The sequence below is a fragment of the Ylistrum balloti genome, unplaced genomic scaffold (assembly GCF_031769215.1).
Source record: "Ylistrum balloti isolate Yb309-2 unplaced genomic scaffold, AGI_CSIRO_Ybal_v1 Utg370086, whole genome shotgun sequence".
NCBI classification, from domain to species: domain Eukaryota; kingdom Metazoa; phylum Mollusca; class Bivalvia; order Pectinida; family Pectinidae; genus Ylistrum; species Ylistrum balloti.
In genome coordinates this window covers 39542-53420 of record NW_026782120.1, presented here as the reverse complement: position 1 = coordinate 53420, position 13879 = coordinate 39542, and the positions used below count along the sequence as shown (strand labels likewise).

Below are 13879 nucleotides of genomic sequence, written 5' to 3'. Positions count from 1 at the left end.
CATTTCACCCTAAAGTGGAACTCTTCTGTGTGATTATAACTAAGCTGTAGTGGTACATTTTACCCTAAAGTGGAACTCTTCTGTGTAATTATAACTAAGCTGTAGTGGTACATTTTACCCTAAAGTGGAACTCTTCTGTGTAATTATAACTTAGCTGTAGTGGTACATTTCACCCTGAAATGGAACTCTTCTGTGTAATTATAACCAAGCTGTAGTGGTACATTTCACCCTAAAGTGGAACTCTTCTGTGTAATTATAACCAAGCTGTAGTGGTACATTTCACCCGGAAATGGAACTCTTCTGTGTAATTATAACTAAGCTGTAGTGGTACATTTTATCCTAAAGTGGAACTCTTCTGTGTAATTATAACCAAGCTGTAGTGGTACATTTCACCCCGAAATGGAACTCTTCTGTGTAATTATAACCAAGCTGTAGTGGTACATTTCACCCCGAAATGGAACTCTTCTGTGTTATTATAACTAAGCTGTATTGGTACATTTCACCCTAAAGTGGAACTCTTCTGTGTAATTATAACCAAGCTGTAGTGGTACATTTCACCCTGAAATGGAACTCTTCTGTGTAATTATAACTACTGTAACATTTCATAAAGTGGAAGCTGTTGGTACATTTCACCCTAAAGTGGAACTCTTCTGTGTAATTATAACTAAGCTGTAGTGGTACATTTCACCCTAAAGTGGAACTCTTCTGTGTTATTATAACTAAGCTGTAGTGGTACATTTTACCCTAAAGTGAAACTCTTCTGTGTAATTATAACCAAGCTGTAGTGGTACATTTCACCCCGAAATGGAACTCTTCTGTGTAATTATAACTAAGCTGTAGTGGTACATTTCACCCTAAAGTGGAACTCTTCTGTGTAATTATAACTAAGCTGTAGTGGTACATTTCACCCTAAAGTGGAACTCTTCTGTGTTATTATAACTAAGCTGTAGTGGTACATTTTACCCTAAAGTGAAACTCTTCTGTGTAATTATAACCAAGCTGTAGTGGTACATTTCACCCTAAAGTGGAACTCTTCTGTGTAATTATAACTAAGCTGTAGTGGTACATTTCACCCTAAAGTGGAACTCTTCTGTGTAATTATAACTAAGCTGTAGTGGTACATTTTACCCTAAAGTGAAACTCTTCTGTGTTATTATAACTAAGCTGTAGTGGTACATTTTACCCTAAAGTGAAACTCTTCTGTGTTATTATAACTTAGCTGTAGTGGTACATTTCACCCCGAAATGGAACTCTTCTGTGTAATTATAACTAAGCTGTATTGGTACATTTCACCCTAAAGTGGAACTCTTCTGTGTTATTATAACTAAGCTGTAGTGGTACATTTTACCCTAAAGTGAAACTCTTCTGTGTAATTATAACTAAGCTGTAGTGGTACATTTCACCCTAAAGTGGAACTCTTCTGTGTTATTATAACTAAGCTGTAGTGGTACATTTCACCCTAAAGTGGAACTCTTCTGTGTAATTATAACTTAGCTGTAGTGGTACATTTCACCCTAAAGTGGAACTCTTCTGTGTAATTATAACTAAGCTGTAGTGGTACATTTCACCCTGAAATGGAACTCTTCTGTGTTATTATAACTAAGCTGTAGTGGTACATTTCACCCTAAAGTGGAACTCTTCTGTGTTATTATAACTAAGCTGTAGTGGTACATTTTACCCTAAAGTGGAACTCTTCTGTGTTATTATAACTAAGCTGTAGTGGTACATTTCACCCTAAAGTGGAACTCTTCTGTGTTATTATAACTAAGCTGTAGTGGTACATTTCACCCTAAAGTGGAACTCTTCTGTGTAATTATAACCAAGCTGTAGTGGTACATTTTACCCTAAAGTGGAACTCTTCTGTGTAATTATAACCAAGCTGTAGTGGTACATTTTACCCTAAAGTGGAACTCTTCTGTGTAATTATAACCAAGCTGTAGTGGTACATTTTATCCTAAAGTGGAAATCTTCTGTGTAATTATAACCAAGCTGTAGTGGTACATTTTACCCTAAAGTGGAACTCTTCTGTGTAATTATAACTAAGCTGTATTGGTACATTTCACCCTAAAGTGGAACTCTTCTGTGTTATTATAACTTAGCTGTATTGGTACATTTCACCCTAAAGTGGAACTCTTCTGTGTAATTATAACCAAGCTGTAGTGGTACATTTCACCCTGAAATGGAACTCTTCTGTGTAATTATAACTAAGCTGTAGTGGTACATTTCACCCTAAAGTGGAACTCTTCTGTGTAATTATAACTAAGCTGTAGTGGTACATTTCACCCTAAAGTGGAACTCTTCTGTGTAATTATAACCAAGCTGTAGTGGTACATTTCACCCCGAAATGGAACTCTTCTGTGTAATTATAACTTAGCTGTAGTGGTACATTTCACCCCGAAATGGAACTCTTCTGTGTAATTATAACTAAGCTGTAGTGGTACATTTCACCCCGAAATGGTACTCTTCTGTGTAATTATAACTAAGCTGAAGTTTCCATTTAAGTGAGCTTCTCACCATCTAAATTGTCAAATTTGTAACTAGTTTCATTGATATTGTTTGAAATGGAATCAAATTTAAGAACGTTTCAACCAAAAATTGTGAAATCTTTGAGCCACAAAAATTACCAGCAATACATTATGTTCACAGAATATCAAAGCAATCATGTAGAAAAAATGACCTTGTTAGTCCTGGATCTTTCTCAGTCTTCTTTATAAACAATTCTATCAATTTTCTTTTGTATAAAGGGTCTGTGTAAGCTGGGGACATCCGGAGGCTCAGATGCCAGTAATAAGCCCATGGCTGAAGGGTCGACTCTGGCCATGGCAAAGTCATGCCGTCGGTAAGTTGTTACATTAAGCTTTTGACTAGCCTTTTGTGGCAGGTGAAAGGTAATATTTTATTGGCATTTTCTGCTCATTCCGTCTGATGATCAGTTGTTAATATTGCTCATCCTCCATGTTGGTTTCCTTATGAGTGCAGAAAAGGTTTTTTGGTATTTTTTTTTATTTTGGAATCATTTCTGATCATATACATACATATATAATGAAACAAAGGACAATAACATGCACTGCATTCTCATTATGATTCACACATACAGATACACGCTCTCTCACACACACCTGGATATCACTCACACATACAGATACACGCTGTCTCACACACACCTGGATATCACTCACACATACAGATACACGCTCTCTCACACACACCTGGATATCACTCACACATACAGATACACGCTCTCTCACAAACACCTGGATATCACTCACACATACAGATACACGCTCTCTCACACACACCTGAATATCACTCACACATACAGATACACGCTCTCTCACACACACCTGGATATCACCCACACATACAGATACACGCTCTCACACACATACAGATACACGCTCTCTCACACACACCTGCATACCATACTTGAACACTTATTGATATCCTTATTGAAGTCTACTTCTATTTAGTTTGTTTACACTTATATTACTCACACAGACACATTTGCATAAAGAAAAATTTAAGTAAAAAAAGGAAGGTGAAAGGAAAAGATGTGAAGTTCATGTCATTTCTATATTTGCTAGTTTTGCCACCAAAGTTTGATATTATAAATTCTTTTATATATATAAAAGCACAAGGTGACACAGAGCTTGATATGTGGAAAATATCTTTAAAGAGAGATGTGTAAAAAACCATTTTTATTAGATACATATTTGGCAAAACTGTCAGTCTTTAGTGTTTACTATTAAACATCAAGTCAAAAGAAGTTTCTCCACTTACTCCAGGTTTTGTGTGAAAACAGCTCCATATCACTGAGTCTAGAAGTATTGACTGGATTTGGATGCTGTTTTGTCAGAGTCAGTCTTGTGTCTAAGCCAGCCTTGTGACTTAATGTCTTATAGATCGAGAGCATGTTTCCACTAAGGAGAAGACAATGCATAGTTCTGTTTAGATGGACATCACAATAGCGTACATATATTATGCTGAAGAATATACTGTGGTTTTATTTGTTTAATCATTTTTTTCCTTCAGAAGCAGTAGTTTGTACAGTATTAAGCTGTGAATGTAAATATTGATATTGTAGGTTTCTTAATAACCCCAGTAAGGACGTCGATTTGCGACGATGGGCGACAGAAGGTCTTGCCTTTCTCACTCTGGATGCTGATGTTAAGGAAGATCTTGTCAACGACATCAGCGCCTTAAAGTCTCTAATAGATGTCACAGCTGTAAGGAATAGAAGAAATTTTACAGTTGTCATAGTGATTTCATTGATAAATATTGTAGTTTTTTGCATGTTAGTTTGCCTGTTGGTTTCGTTGTTGTATACCGCGACCTCATCTGAGAACGTGACATCACTTACTTGGATTGACCAATGTTGACATGGCAGGTATTGTTCTTATCACCCTTGTACTTATTCAGGAGTCTCTGGGTAAATCTTTCCTTTTGTTCATATTTTGCCCTAGTTTTACTGAATTTGAGTTTGGAATATAATTCTGTTGACATGTTGGTATTTTCTTGTTGTTTTTTTTACGCAGTAAATTTTGCTGAAGTTCAATTTGTCCAACAACTCTAATTCAGTGGAAAAGTGGAATATTTCATTTGGTTCCATTTTTAGCGGTCTTCTTTTCTCTGTGGTGTAAACATGGTTGTATGGAACCTTGTACAGCTGAATATAATGGCTGTTTTGAACATATGTTGCAGTCCCTAAGTTCTTCAGAATGCTATGAAATTATCCTTGTTAAAAGGGCTAATGTGTCCTTAGTAAATATTCTCACTCCAGTAGGATAACAGCCATCACAGCACCGTGGTGACTCCTTTGTTTTACACCTACCATAATATCACATGGTAATCATGTGACTGCCCATTGTCTTTTAGTGTTTAACAACATCCATGGCTTCACAGGATTGTCCTATGAATTAATGATCTTTCTTCTGAATTTGCTTTTGTATCAGAAATATCCAATTGACAAATGTTATTGATAAATGACACACTGTAGCAATGATGTACCAGCAAATAATTTTATATCAATATTCTCATTTAATTTTAATCATATCTGTGGTAAAGGAACTTTGCCCTGTAGTCTTGGCTAAAACATTGTCACTTAAATACTGTTTCCAGTTTATCTGCAGGTAATTCTACTGCATTTTGAAATTGTGATGTTAATTTCTTATTTAAGAAAGCAGAGAAGAATATTCTATACCCAGCTTCAACGGTTTTCGTGAATATCACAAACAGCTACGATCAGAAGGAGATGGTGCCTGAAATGATTGAGCTTGCAAAATATGCAAAACAGCATGTACCTGAGGAGCATGAAAAGGTCAGTAAGAGATCATCAAATTTTATACAGCTATAATTGATATATCTACTTTGTAATGAAGTTTGATGTTGTCTTTTCTCTATTTTACATTTTTTTTGTTGGTTAGGGGGCTAGGGTTTGTGTGTGTGTTGGGGGGGGGGGGGGGGGGGGGGGGGGGGGGGGCTAGGGTTTGTGTGTATGGGAGGGGAGGGGGCTAGGGTTTGTGTGTGGAGGGGCTAGGGTTTGTGTGTGTGTTGGGGGGGGGGGGGGGGGGGGCTAGAGTTTGTGTGTATGGGAGGGGAGGGGGCTAGGGTTTGTGGGGGGAGGATGTTGAGGTTCAGAGTTTCACTTAGGTTACTGGGTTCAATTCCCTGGATGAATATGGGTCACCTGCCTGATTACCGTATTTTACTGCAAATAAGCCCCCCCCACCCAGTTCAAATCCCCCTGTTCACGAGATGTACATGTGTCTGCCATCTTGGATTTTTCGTCATAATGAATGATAACTTGTCCTATCTGTCATCAAAAATAACCCAGAGGCGAAAATAGGATCAATAATTTTATTAACAATATAACAAAATATATTTTACTGAGATCAACGTATTCCAACGCTGAAACGCTGTTTCCAGCGGCGTAACCATCCATTGGAGGCTATGAAGTTGTCAATGTGGAGTTGGCTGGCGAGTTCTCTCCCCCTTGACTGCAGCCGATAATTGGCGACGGCTCAACCCTTGGCGCATTCCTGGATGAACCAGTCAAATACGGCGTTGTCAAGCTTGGACCTGGGCGCTAGGTTGGTGGGAAGCTTATTCTTCTTGGAGTCTGTTCCTTTTCCATGGCCAATAAGTTTCTCAGAGTCTCCGTCCCACTGTCTGACGAGTTTCCTGTCGACGGAGAAATCTCTTGCTGTCTGATGGAGATTTCGACCATTGTCCTGGAACCAGTAACGATGTCCAACTTCTCCCTAATTGTGTAACGTTTACGTGTAGCAGGCATGATTATTTGTGTCATGGATGGATTTTTACTCTCTATTTAACGACACTGATATGGCTTGGGACTCAACGTGTCAAAGTCTTCTCAAAACGTCAAAGTGACACTGTGTTGTTTTAGCATGTTTTGAGCGCGGCCCTCTCGCTCAGTCGCTGTGATTGTTACCAAATTATCACCAGTTGAAATAAAAAATAAGTGGTCACCTGTAAACACTACAAAAACAAGCCCCTAATAATTACACCTGGCGATTAAATGTAAGTACTGCTTTATCGTCGCACGTGTTTTTTTTTTTTTAAAAAGAAGGGAGGGGGGGGGCTTATTTGCCGGAGGGGCCTTATTTGCGGTGAAATACGTTACCTAGATTTTCTTGTGTACTCCTCTCAGAGTAAGACCCCTCACAAATTCCATGTGGGCCTTCGCGAGTGGAGAATTTCATATAACCTGTTTTTTGTTGTAAAGCTAATTAAGTTTATATTTTATTGATCTGTTGAGACCATCCTTATGCTTCACTCTTAGCAACCAGGTCTTGATTTCAATGACGTCTTTTACAGGACAAACCAGACTTTGTAAAGAAGCGTGTGATGGCTTTGGCAAATTATGGTGTAGTGACAGCTCTGGTAGCCCTTAGTAATGCAGATAGTAAAAATACGAGAGAACAACTTTCCAGGTAACTATGGGTGTCTCTCCTTGTTTCTGGTTTGGTCTGCTGGTCATATTATTATGTTTAGGCATGTCAGTATATCTCTGTATTCTTGGCATAAGTTGAATTATTCCATGTGACTTTTTTAGGGTGTTCTTGGCACTGACAACTGAGGAAGAACTGAGGGGATTAGTTGTTGCACAGGGTGGAGCCAAGGTAAGTCATACCTCATGGTCATAAGTTAGAATTAGTTGAAATCTGTAGGGTCATAAATGTACCTCAGGGTCAAAAGTAAGAATTTACTTAAGTCCCGAGGGTCTCACCTCAAGATCAAAGGTTAGAATTTAATGAAGTCCCGAGGGTCACACCTCAAGGTCAAAGGTTAGAATTTACTGAAGTCCAAAAGATCATACCTCAAGGTCAAAGGTTAGAATTTACTGAAGTCCCGAGGGTCACACCTCAACATCAAAGGTTAGAATTTACTGAAGTCCCAAAGATCATACCTCAAGGTCAAAGGTTAGAATTTACTGAAGTCCCAAAGATCATACCTCAAGGTCAAAGGTTAGAATTTACTGAAGTCCCAAAGATCATACCTCAAGGTCAAAGGTTAGAATTTACTGAAGTCCCAAAGATCCTACCTCAAGGTCAAAGGTTAGAATTTACTGAAGTCCCAAAGATCATACCTCAAGGTCAAAGGTTAGAATTTACTGAAGTCCCAAAGATCCTACCTCAAGGTCAAAGGTTAGAATTTACTGAAGTCCCAAAGATCATACCTCAAGGTCAAAGGTTAGAATTTACTGAAGTCCCAAAGATCATACCTCAAGGTCTAAATTTAGAATATAAGTCCTATCAAGACCAATGGTTAAAACTTAAAACTTAAAGGGTCACCCCTCAAGGTCAAAGGTTAGAACTTATGATAATTATATGGGTCTTACATCAAAGTCAAATGAAGAGTTAAATAAAACTCAAAGGGTCACCTCTCAAGGTCAAAGGATGGAACTAAAGATAATTATATGGGTCTTACATCAAAGTCAAAGATAGAATTAAGTAATATTTAAAGGATTACCCCTCAAGGTCCATGACTGTATTTAGAATTGTTAATGTTACTACAGCTAAGTTTTGTTTGTTCAGGCTTTGTTAGGTCTGGCCATGGAGAACAATACTGACAAGGGCCAGCCCCTGGCAGCTCAAGCTCTCGCCAAAATCACCATAACAATGAATCCAGAAACTACCTTCCCTGGCCAAAGGGTAAGCTCATTGAAAACTTTTTATTTTTTTTCAGCAAGGCAATTAATTTCCAGGGTATGTATACATATGTGACTTACGGTAATTCACCTTTAGGTAGTTTGCTGGAATATTTTTGTGGTGCTTCCCGTAGCTCAGGAGTGAAAATTTGACTTTAATAAAAGTAAGAATTGCATGAATATATATCTCAAAAGAAGTAAATATTTCTGTGTTTAATTCTGAATCAGTAAATGACAGATTTATCATCACAGTATGTTTTGGTAAAATATCATCATTTTGTTTCACAGATGTATGAAGTTGTAAGGCCCATGTTGAACCTCCTTCACATTGACAACACGGCTTTACAGAACTTTGAGGGTCTGATGGCTCTCACTAACTTATCCTCAATCAGTGACTCCCTAAGGTCAGTATTAAAATTCACTCCCTTGGAAGCAAGATAGAGATTTTCAACAAAAGAGAAAATGATTAAACTTCACACAAAGCTTGCCAAAGTAATTGAAACTTAATAATCTTTCCCTGAGGGTTGAGATCCTGCAATCTCAATGACAGGGGGAAAAATGTTTATTGTTATTTTACCTCACAACGTATTTATGAAAACTAATTTGGTACCATTTTGAAGTAAATGAAATATTTGTTGTTCAACTGAAACATTTTTAAATTTGAAAATAAGACTTGATTATTGTGAAATATTGACTGAAAATTTTTGGGGACCGATCCAAGGTATCACAGAAACGAAATCAGAACAATGAGTCAGTCAGAGTTACCAATACAAGGGAGATAACTGAACTCTGTGGTTGATTTCATGATTCCAGAAAGCGTATAGTTGCAGAGAAAGGTGTTTCTACAATTGAAAACTACATGACAGATGATCATGAAATGTTGTCACGAGCAGCAACTGAATGCATGTGTAACATGGTCATGAATGAAGATGTAAGTGAACAATTTTGCATTCACTTTTTTACTTTTAGATTGAAGAGATTTAATATAAAATATCTATTTGAATTCCTTTTTAGAAATTAAAGTCTTTTTGTTAGTCACCAATAGGCAACAGGTGGGGAATATAGTTTTGTGTTGTGTTCAAGAACAGGTGGGGACTATAGTTTTGTGTTGTGTTCAGGAAAAGGTGGGGACTATAATTTTGTGTTGTGTTCAGGAACAGGTGGGGAAAATAGATTTGTGTTGTGTTCAAGAACAGGAGGGGACTAAAGTTTTGTGTTGTGTCTGGAAACAGGTGGGACTATAGTTTTGTGTTGTGTCTGGGAACAGGTAGGGACTATAGTTGTGTGTTGTGTTCAAGAACAGGAGGGGACTAAAGTTTTGTGTTGTGTCTGGAAACAGGTGATGACTATAGTTTTATGTTGTGTCTGGAAACAGGTGGGGACTATAGTTTTGTGTTGTTTAGGAACAGATGGGGGCTATAGTTTTATGTTGTGTCTGGAAACAGGTGGGGCTATAGTTTTATGTTGTTTAGGAACAGATGGGGGCTATAGTTTTATGTTGTGTTTGGAAACAGGTGGGGACTATAGTTTTGTGTTGTATCTGGAAACAGGTGGGGACTATAGTTTTGTGTTGTTTAGGAACAGATGGGGGCTATAGTTTTATGTTGTGTCTGGAAACAGGTGGGGCTATAGTTTTATGTTGTTTAGGAACAGATGGGGGCTATAGTTTTATGTTGTGTTTGGAAACAGGTGGGGACTATAGTTTTGTGTTGTATCTGGAAACAGGTGGGGACTATAGTTTTGTGTTGTGTCTGGAAACAGGTGATGACTATAGTTTTATGTTGTGTCTGGAAACAGGTGGGGTTATAGTTTTGTGTTGTTTAGGAACAGATGGGGACTATAGTTTTATGTTGTGTTTGGAAACAGGAGGGGACTATAGTTTTGTGTTGTGTCTGGAAACAGGTGATGACTATAGTTTTATGTTGTCTGGAAACAAGTGGGGCTACAGTTTTGTGTTGTTTAGGAACAGGTGGGGGCTATAGTTTTGTGTTGTATCTGGAAACAGGTGGGGACTATAGTTTTATGTTGTGTTTGGAAACAGGTGGGGACTATAGTTTTGTGTTGTGTCTGGAAACAGGTGGGGACTATAGTTTTGTGTTGTGTCTGGAAACAGGTGGGGACTATAGTTTTATGTTGTGTCTGGAAACAGGTTGGGACTATAGTTTTATGTTGTGTCTGGAAACAGGTTGGGACTATAGTTTTGTGTTGTATCTGGAAACAGGTGGGGACTATAGTTTTGTGTTGTATCTGGAAACAGGTGGGGACTATAGTTTTGTGTTGTATCTGGAAACAGGTGGGGACTATAGTTTTATGTTGTGTCTGGAAACAGGTTCGGACTATAGTTTTGTGTTGTGTCAGGGAACAGGTTGGGACTATAGTTTTGTGTTGTGTCTGGAAACAGGTTGGGACTATAGTTTTGTGTTGTGTCTTGAAACAAGTTGGGACTATAGTTTTGTGTTGTGTCTTGAAACAAGTTGGGACTATATTTTTGTGTTGTGTCTGGAAACAGGTGGGGACTATAGTTTTGTGTTGTGTCTGGAAACAGGTGGGGCTATAGTTTTGTGTTGTGTCTGGAAACAGGTGGGGACTATAGTTTTATGTTGTGTCTGGAAACAGGTGGGGACTATAGTTTTGTGTTGTGTTTAGGAACAGGTGGGGACTATAGTTTTGTGTTGTATCTGGGAACAGATGGGGTCTATAGTTTTGTGTTGTGTTTAGGAACAGGTGGGGACTATAGTTTTATGTTGTGTCTGGAAACAGGTGGGGACTATAGTTTTATGTTGTGTTTAGGAACAGGTGGGGACTATAGTTTTATGTTGTGTTTGGAAACAGGTTGGGACTATAGTTTTGTGTTGTGTCTGGGAACAAGAGAGGACTATAGTTTTATGTTGTGTCTGGAAACAGGTTGGGACTATAATTTTATGTTGTGTCTGGAAACAGGTGGGGACTATAGTTTTGTGTTGTGTTTAGGAACAGGTGGGGACTATAGTTTTGTGTTGTTTAGGAACAGGTTGGGCTATAGTTTTGTGTTGTATCTGGAAACAGGTTGGGCTATAGTTTTGTGTTGTTTAGGAACAGGTGGGGACTATAGTTTTGTGTTGTATCTGGAAACAGGAGGGGACTATAGTTTTGTGTTGTATCTGGGAACAGATGGGGTCTATAGTTTTGTGTTGTGTTTAGGAACAGGTGGGGACTATAGTTTTATGTTGTGTTTGGAAACAGGTTGGGACTATAGTTTTGTGTTGTGTCTGGGAACAAGAGAGGACTATAGTTTTGTGTTGTATCTGGAAACAGGAGGGGACTATAGTTTTATGTTGTGTCTGGAAACAGGTGGGGACTATAGTTTTGTGTTGTGTTTGGAAACAGGTTGGGACTATAGTTTTGTGTTGTGTCTGGGAACAAGAGAGGACTATAGTTTTGTGTTGTATCTGGAAACAGGTGGGGACTATAGTTTTATGTTGTGTCTGGAAACAGGTGGGGACTATAGTTTTGTGTTGTTTAGGAACAGGTTGGGCTATAGTTTTGTGTTGTGTCTGGAAACAGGTGGGGGCTATAGTTTTGTGTTGTATCTGGAAACAGGAGGGGACTATAGTTTTGTGTTGTATCTGGGAACAGGTGGGGTCTATAGTTTTGTGTTGTGTTTAGGAACAGGTGGGGACTATAGTTTTATGTTGTGTCTGGAAACAGGTTGGGACTATAGTTTTGTGTTGTATCTGGAAACAGGTTGGGACTATAGTTTTGTGTTGTGTTCAGGAACAGGTGGGGAAAATAGATTTGTGTTGTGTTCAAGAACAGGAGGGGACTAAAGTTTTGTGTTGTGTCTGGAAACAGGTTGGGACTATAGTTTTGTGTTGTGTCTGGAAACAGGTAGGGACTATAGTTGTGTGTTGTGTTCAAGAACAGGAGGGGACTAAAGTTTTGTGTTGTGTCTGGAAACAGGTTGGCACTATAGTTTTGTGTTGTGTCTGGGAACAGGTAGGGACTATAGTTGTGTGTTGTGTTCAAGAACAGGAGGGGACTAAAGTGTTGTGTTGTGTCTGGAAACAGGAGGGGACTAAAGTTTTGTGTTGTGTCTGGAAACAGGTGATGACTATAGTTTTATGTTGTGTCTGGAAACAGGTGGGGCTATAGTTTTGTGTTGTTTAGGAACAGATGGGGGCTATAGTTTTATGTTGTGTTTGGAAACAGGAGGGGACTATAGTTTTGTGTTGTATCTGGAAACAGGTGGGGACTATAGTTTTGTGTTGTGTCTGGAAACAGGTGATGACTATAGTTTTATGTTGTGTCTGGAAACAGGTGGGGTTATAGTTTTGTGTTGTTTAGGAACAGATGGGGACTATAGTTTTATGTTGTGTTTGGAAACAGATGGGGACTGTAGTTTTGTGTTGTATCTGGAAACAGGTGGGGACTATAGTTTTGTGTTGTGTCTGGAAACAGGTGGGGACTATAGTTTTGTGTTGTGTCTGGAAACAGGTGATGACTATAGTTTTATGTTGTGTCTGGAAACAGGTGGGGACTATAGTTTTATGTTGTGTCTGGAAACAGGTGGGGACTATAGTTTTATGTTGTGTCTGGAAACAGGTTGGGACTATAGTTTTGTGTTGTATCTGGAAACAGGTGGGGACTATAGTTTTGTGTTGTATCTGGAAACAGGTGGGGACTATAGTTTTATGTTGTGTTTGGAAACAGGTGGGGACTATAGTTTTGTGTTGTATCTGGAAACAGGTGGGGACTATAGTTTTATGTTGTGTCTGGAAACAGGTTGGGACTATAGTTTTGTGTTGTGTCTGGGAACAGGTTGGGACTATAGTTTTGTGTTGTGTCTGGAGACAGGTTGGGACTATAGTTTTGTGTTGTGTCTGGAAACAGGTGGGGACTATAGTTTTGTGTTGTGTCTGGAAACAGGTTCGGACTATAGTTTTGTGTTGTGTCAGGGAACAGGTTGGGACTATAGTTTTGTGTTGTATCTGGAAACAGGTTGGGACTACAGTTTTGTGTTGTGTCTTGAAACAAGTTGGGACTATAGTTTTGTGTTGTGTCTTGAAACAAGTTGGGACTATATTTTTGTGTTGTGTCTGGAAACAGGTGGGGACTATAGTTTTGTGTTGTGTCTGGAAACAGGTGGGGCTATAGTTTTGTGTTGTGTCTGGAAACAGGTGGGGACTATAGTTTTATGTTGTGTCTGGAAACAGGTGGGGACTATAGTTTTGTGTTGTATCTGGAAACAGGTTGGGACTATAGTTTTGTGTTGTGTTCAGGAACAGGTGGGGAAGGTGTTGTGTCTATAGTTTTATGTTGTGTCTGGAAACTGGTGGGGACTATAGTTTTGTGTTGTATCTGGAAACAGGTGGGGACTATAGTTTTATGTTGTGTCTGGAAACAGGTGGGGACTATAGTTTTGTGTTGTGTCTGGAAACAGGTGGGGACTATAGTTTTATGTTGTGTCTGGAAACAGGTGGGGACTATAGTTTTGTGTTGTGTCTGGAAACAGGTGGGGACTATAGTTTTATGTTGTGTCTGGAAACAGGTTGGGACTATAGTTTTGTGTTGTATCTGGAAACAGGTTGGGACTATAGTTTTGTGTTATGTTCAGGAACAGAAGGGGACTATAGTTTTATGTTGTGTCTGGAAACTGGTGGGGACTATAGTTTTGTGTTGTATCTGGAAACAGGTGGGGACTATAGTTTTATGTTGTGTCTGGAAACAGGT

At 38.8% G+C, this 13879-nt stretch overlaps 1 protein-coding gene across 1 annotated transcript in view; it reads left to right on the top strand.

Annotated features, from left to right (window-relative positions):
* LOC132549890 (protein unc-45 homolog B-like) overlaps positions 1-13879 on the top strand; it is a 46238-nt gene that overhangs the window by 25263 nt on the left and 7096 nt on the right. Inside the window, exons 12-19 of the mRNA XM_060213863.1 lie at positions 2745-2839; positions 4085-4226; positions 5177-5317; positions 6838-6953; positions 7076-7142; positions 8058-8174; positions 8459-8574; positions 8984-9101. Of these exons, the coding sequence (XP_060069846.1) occupies positions 2745-2839; positions 4085-4226; positions 5177-5317; positions 6838-6953; positions 7076-7142; positions 8058-8174; positions 8459-8574; positions 8984-9101 (912 nt within the window). The remainder of the gene's footprint in view (positions 1-2744; positions 2840-4084; positions 4227-5176; positions 5318-6837; positions 6954-7075; positions 7143-8057; positions 8175-8458; positions 8575-8983; positions 9102-13879) is intronic.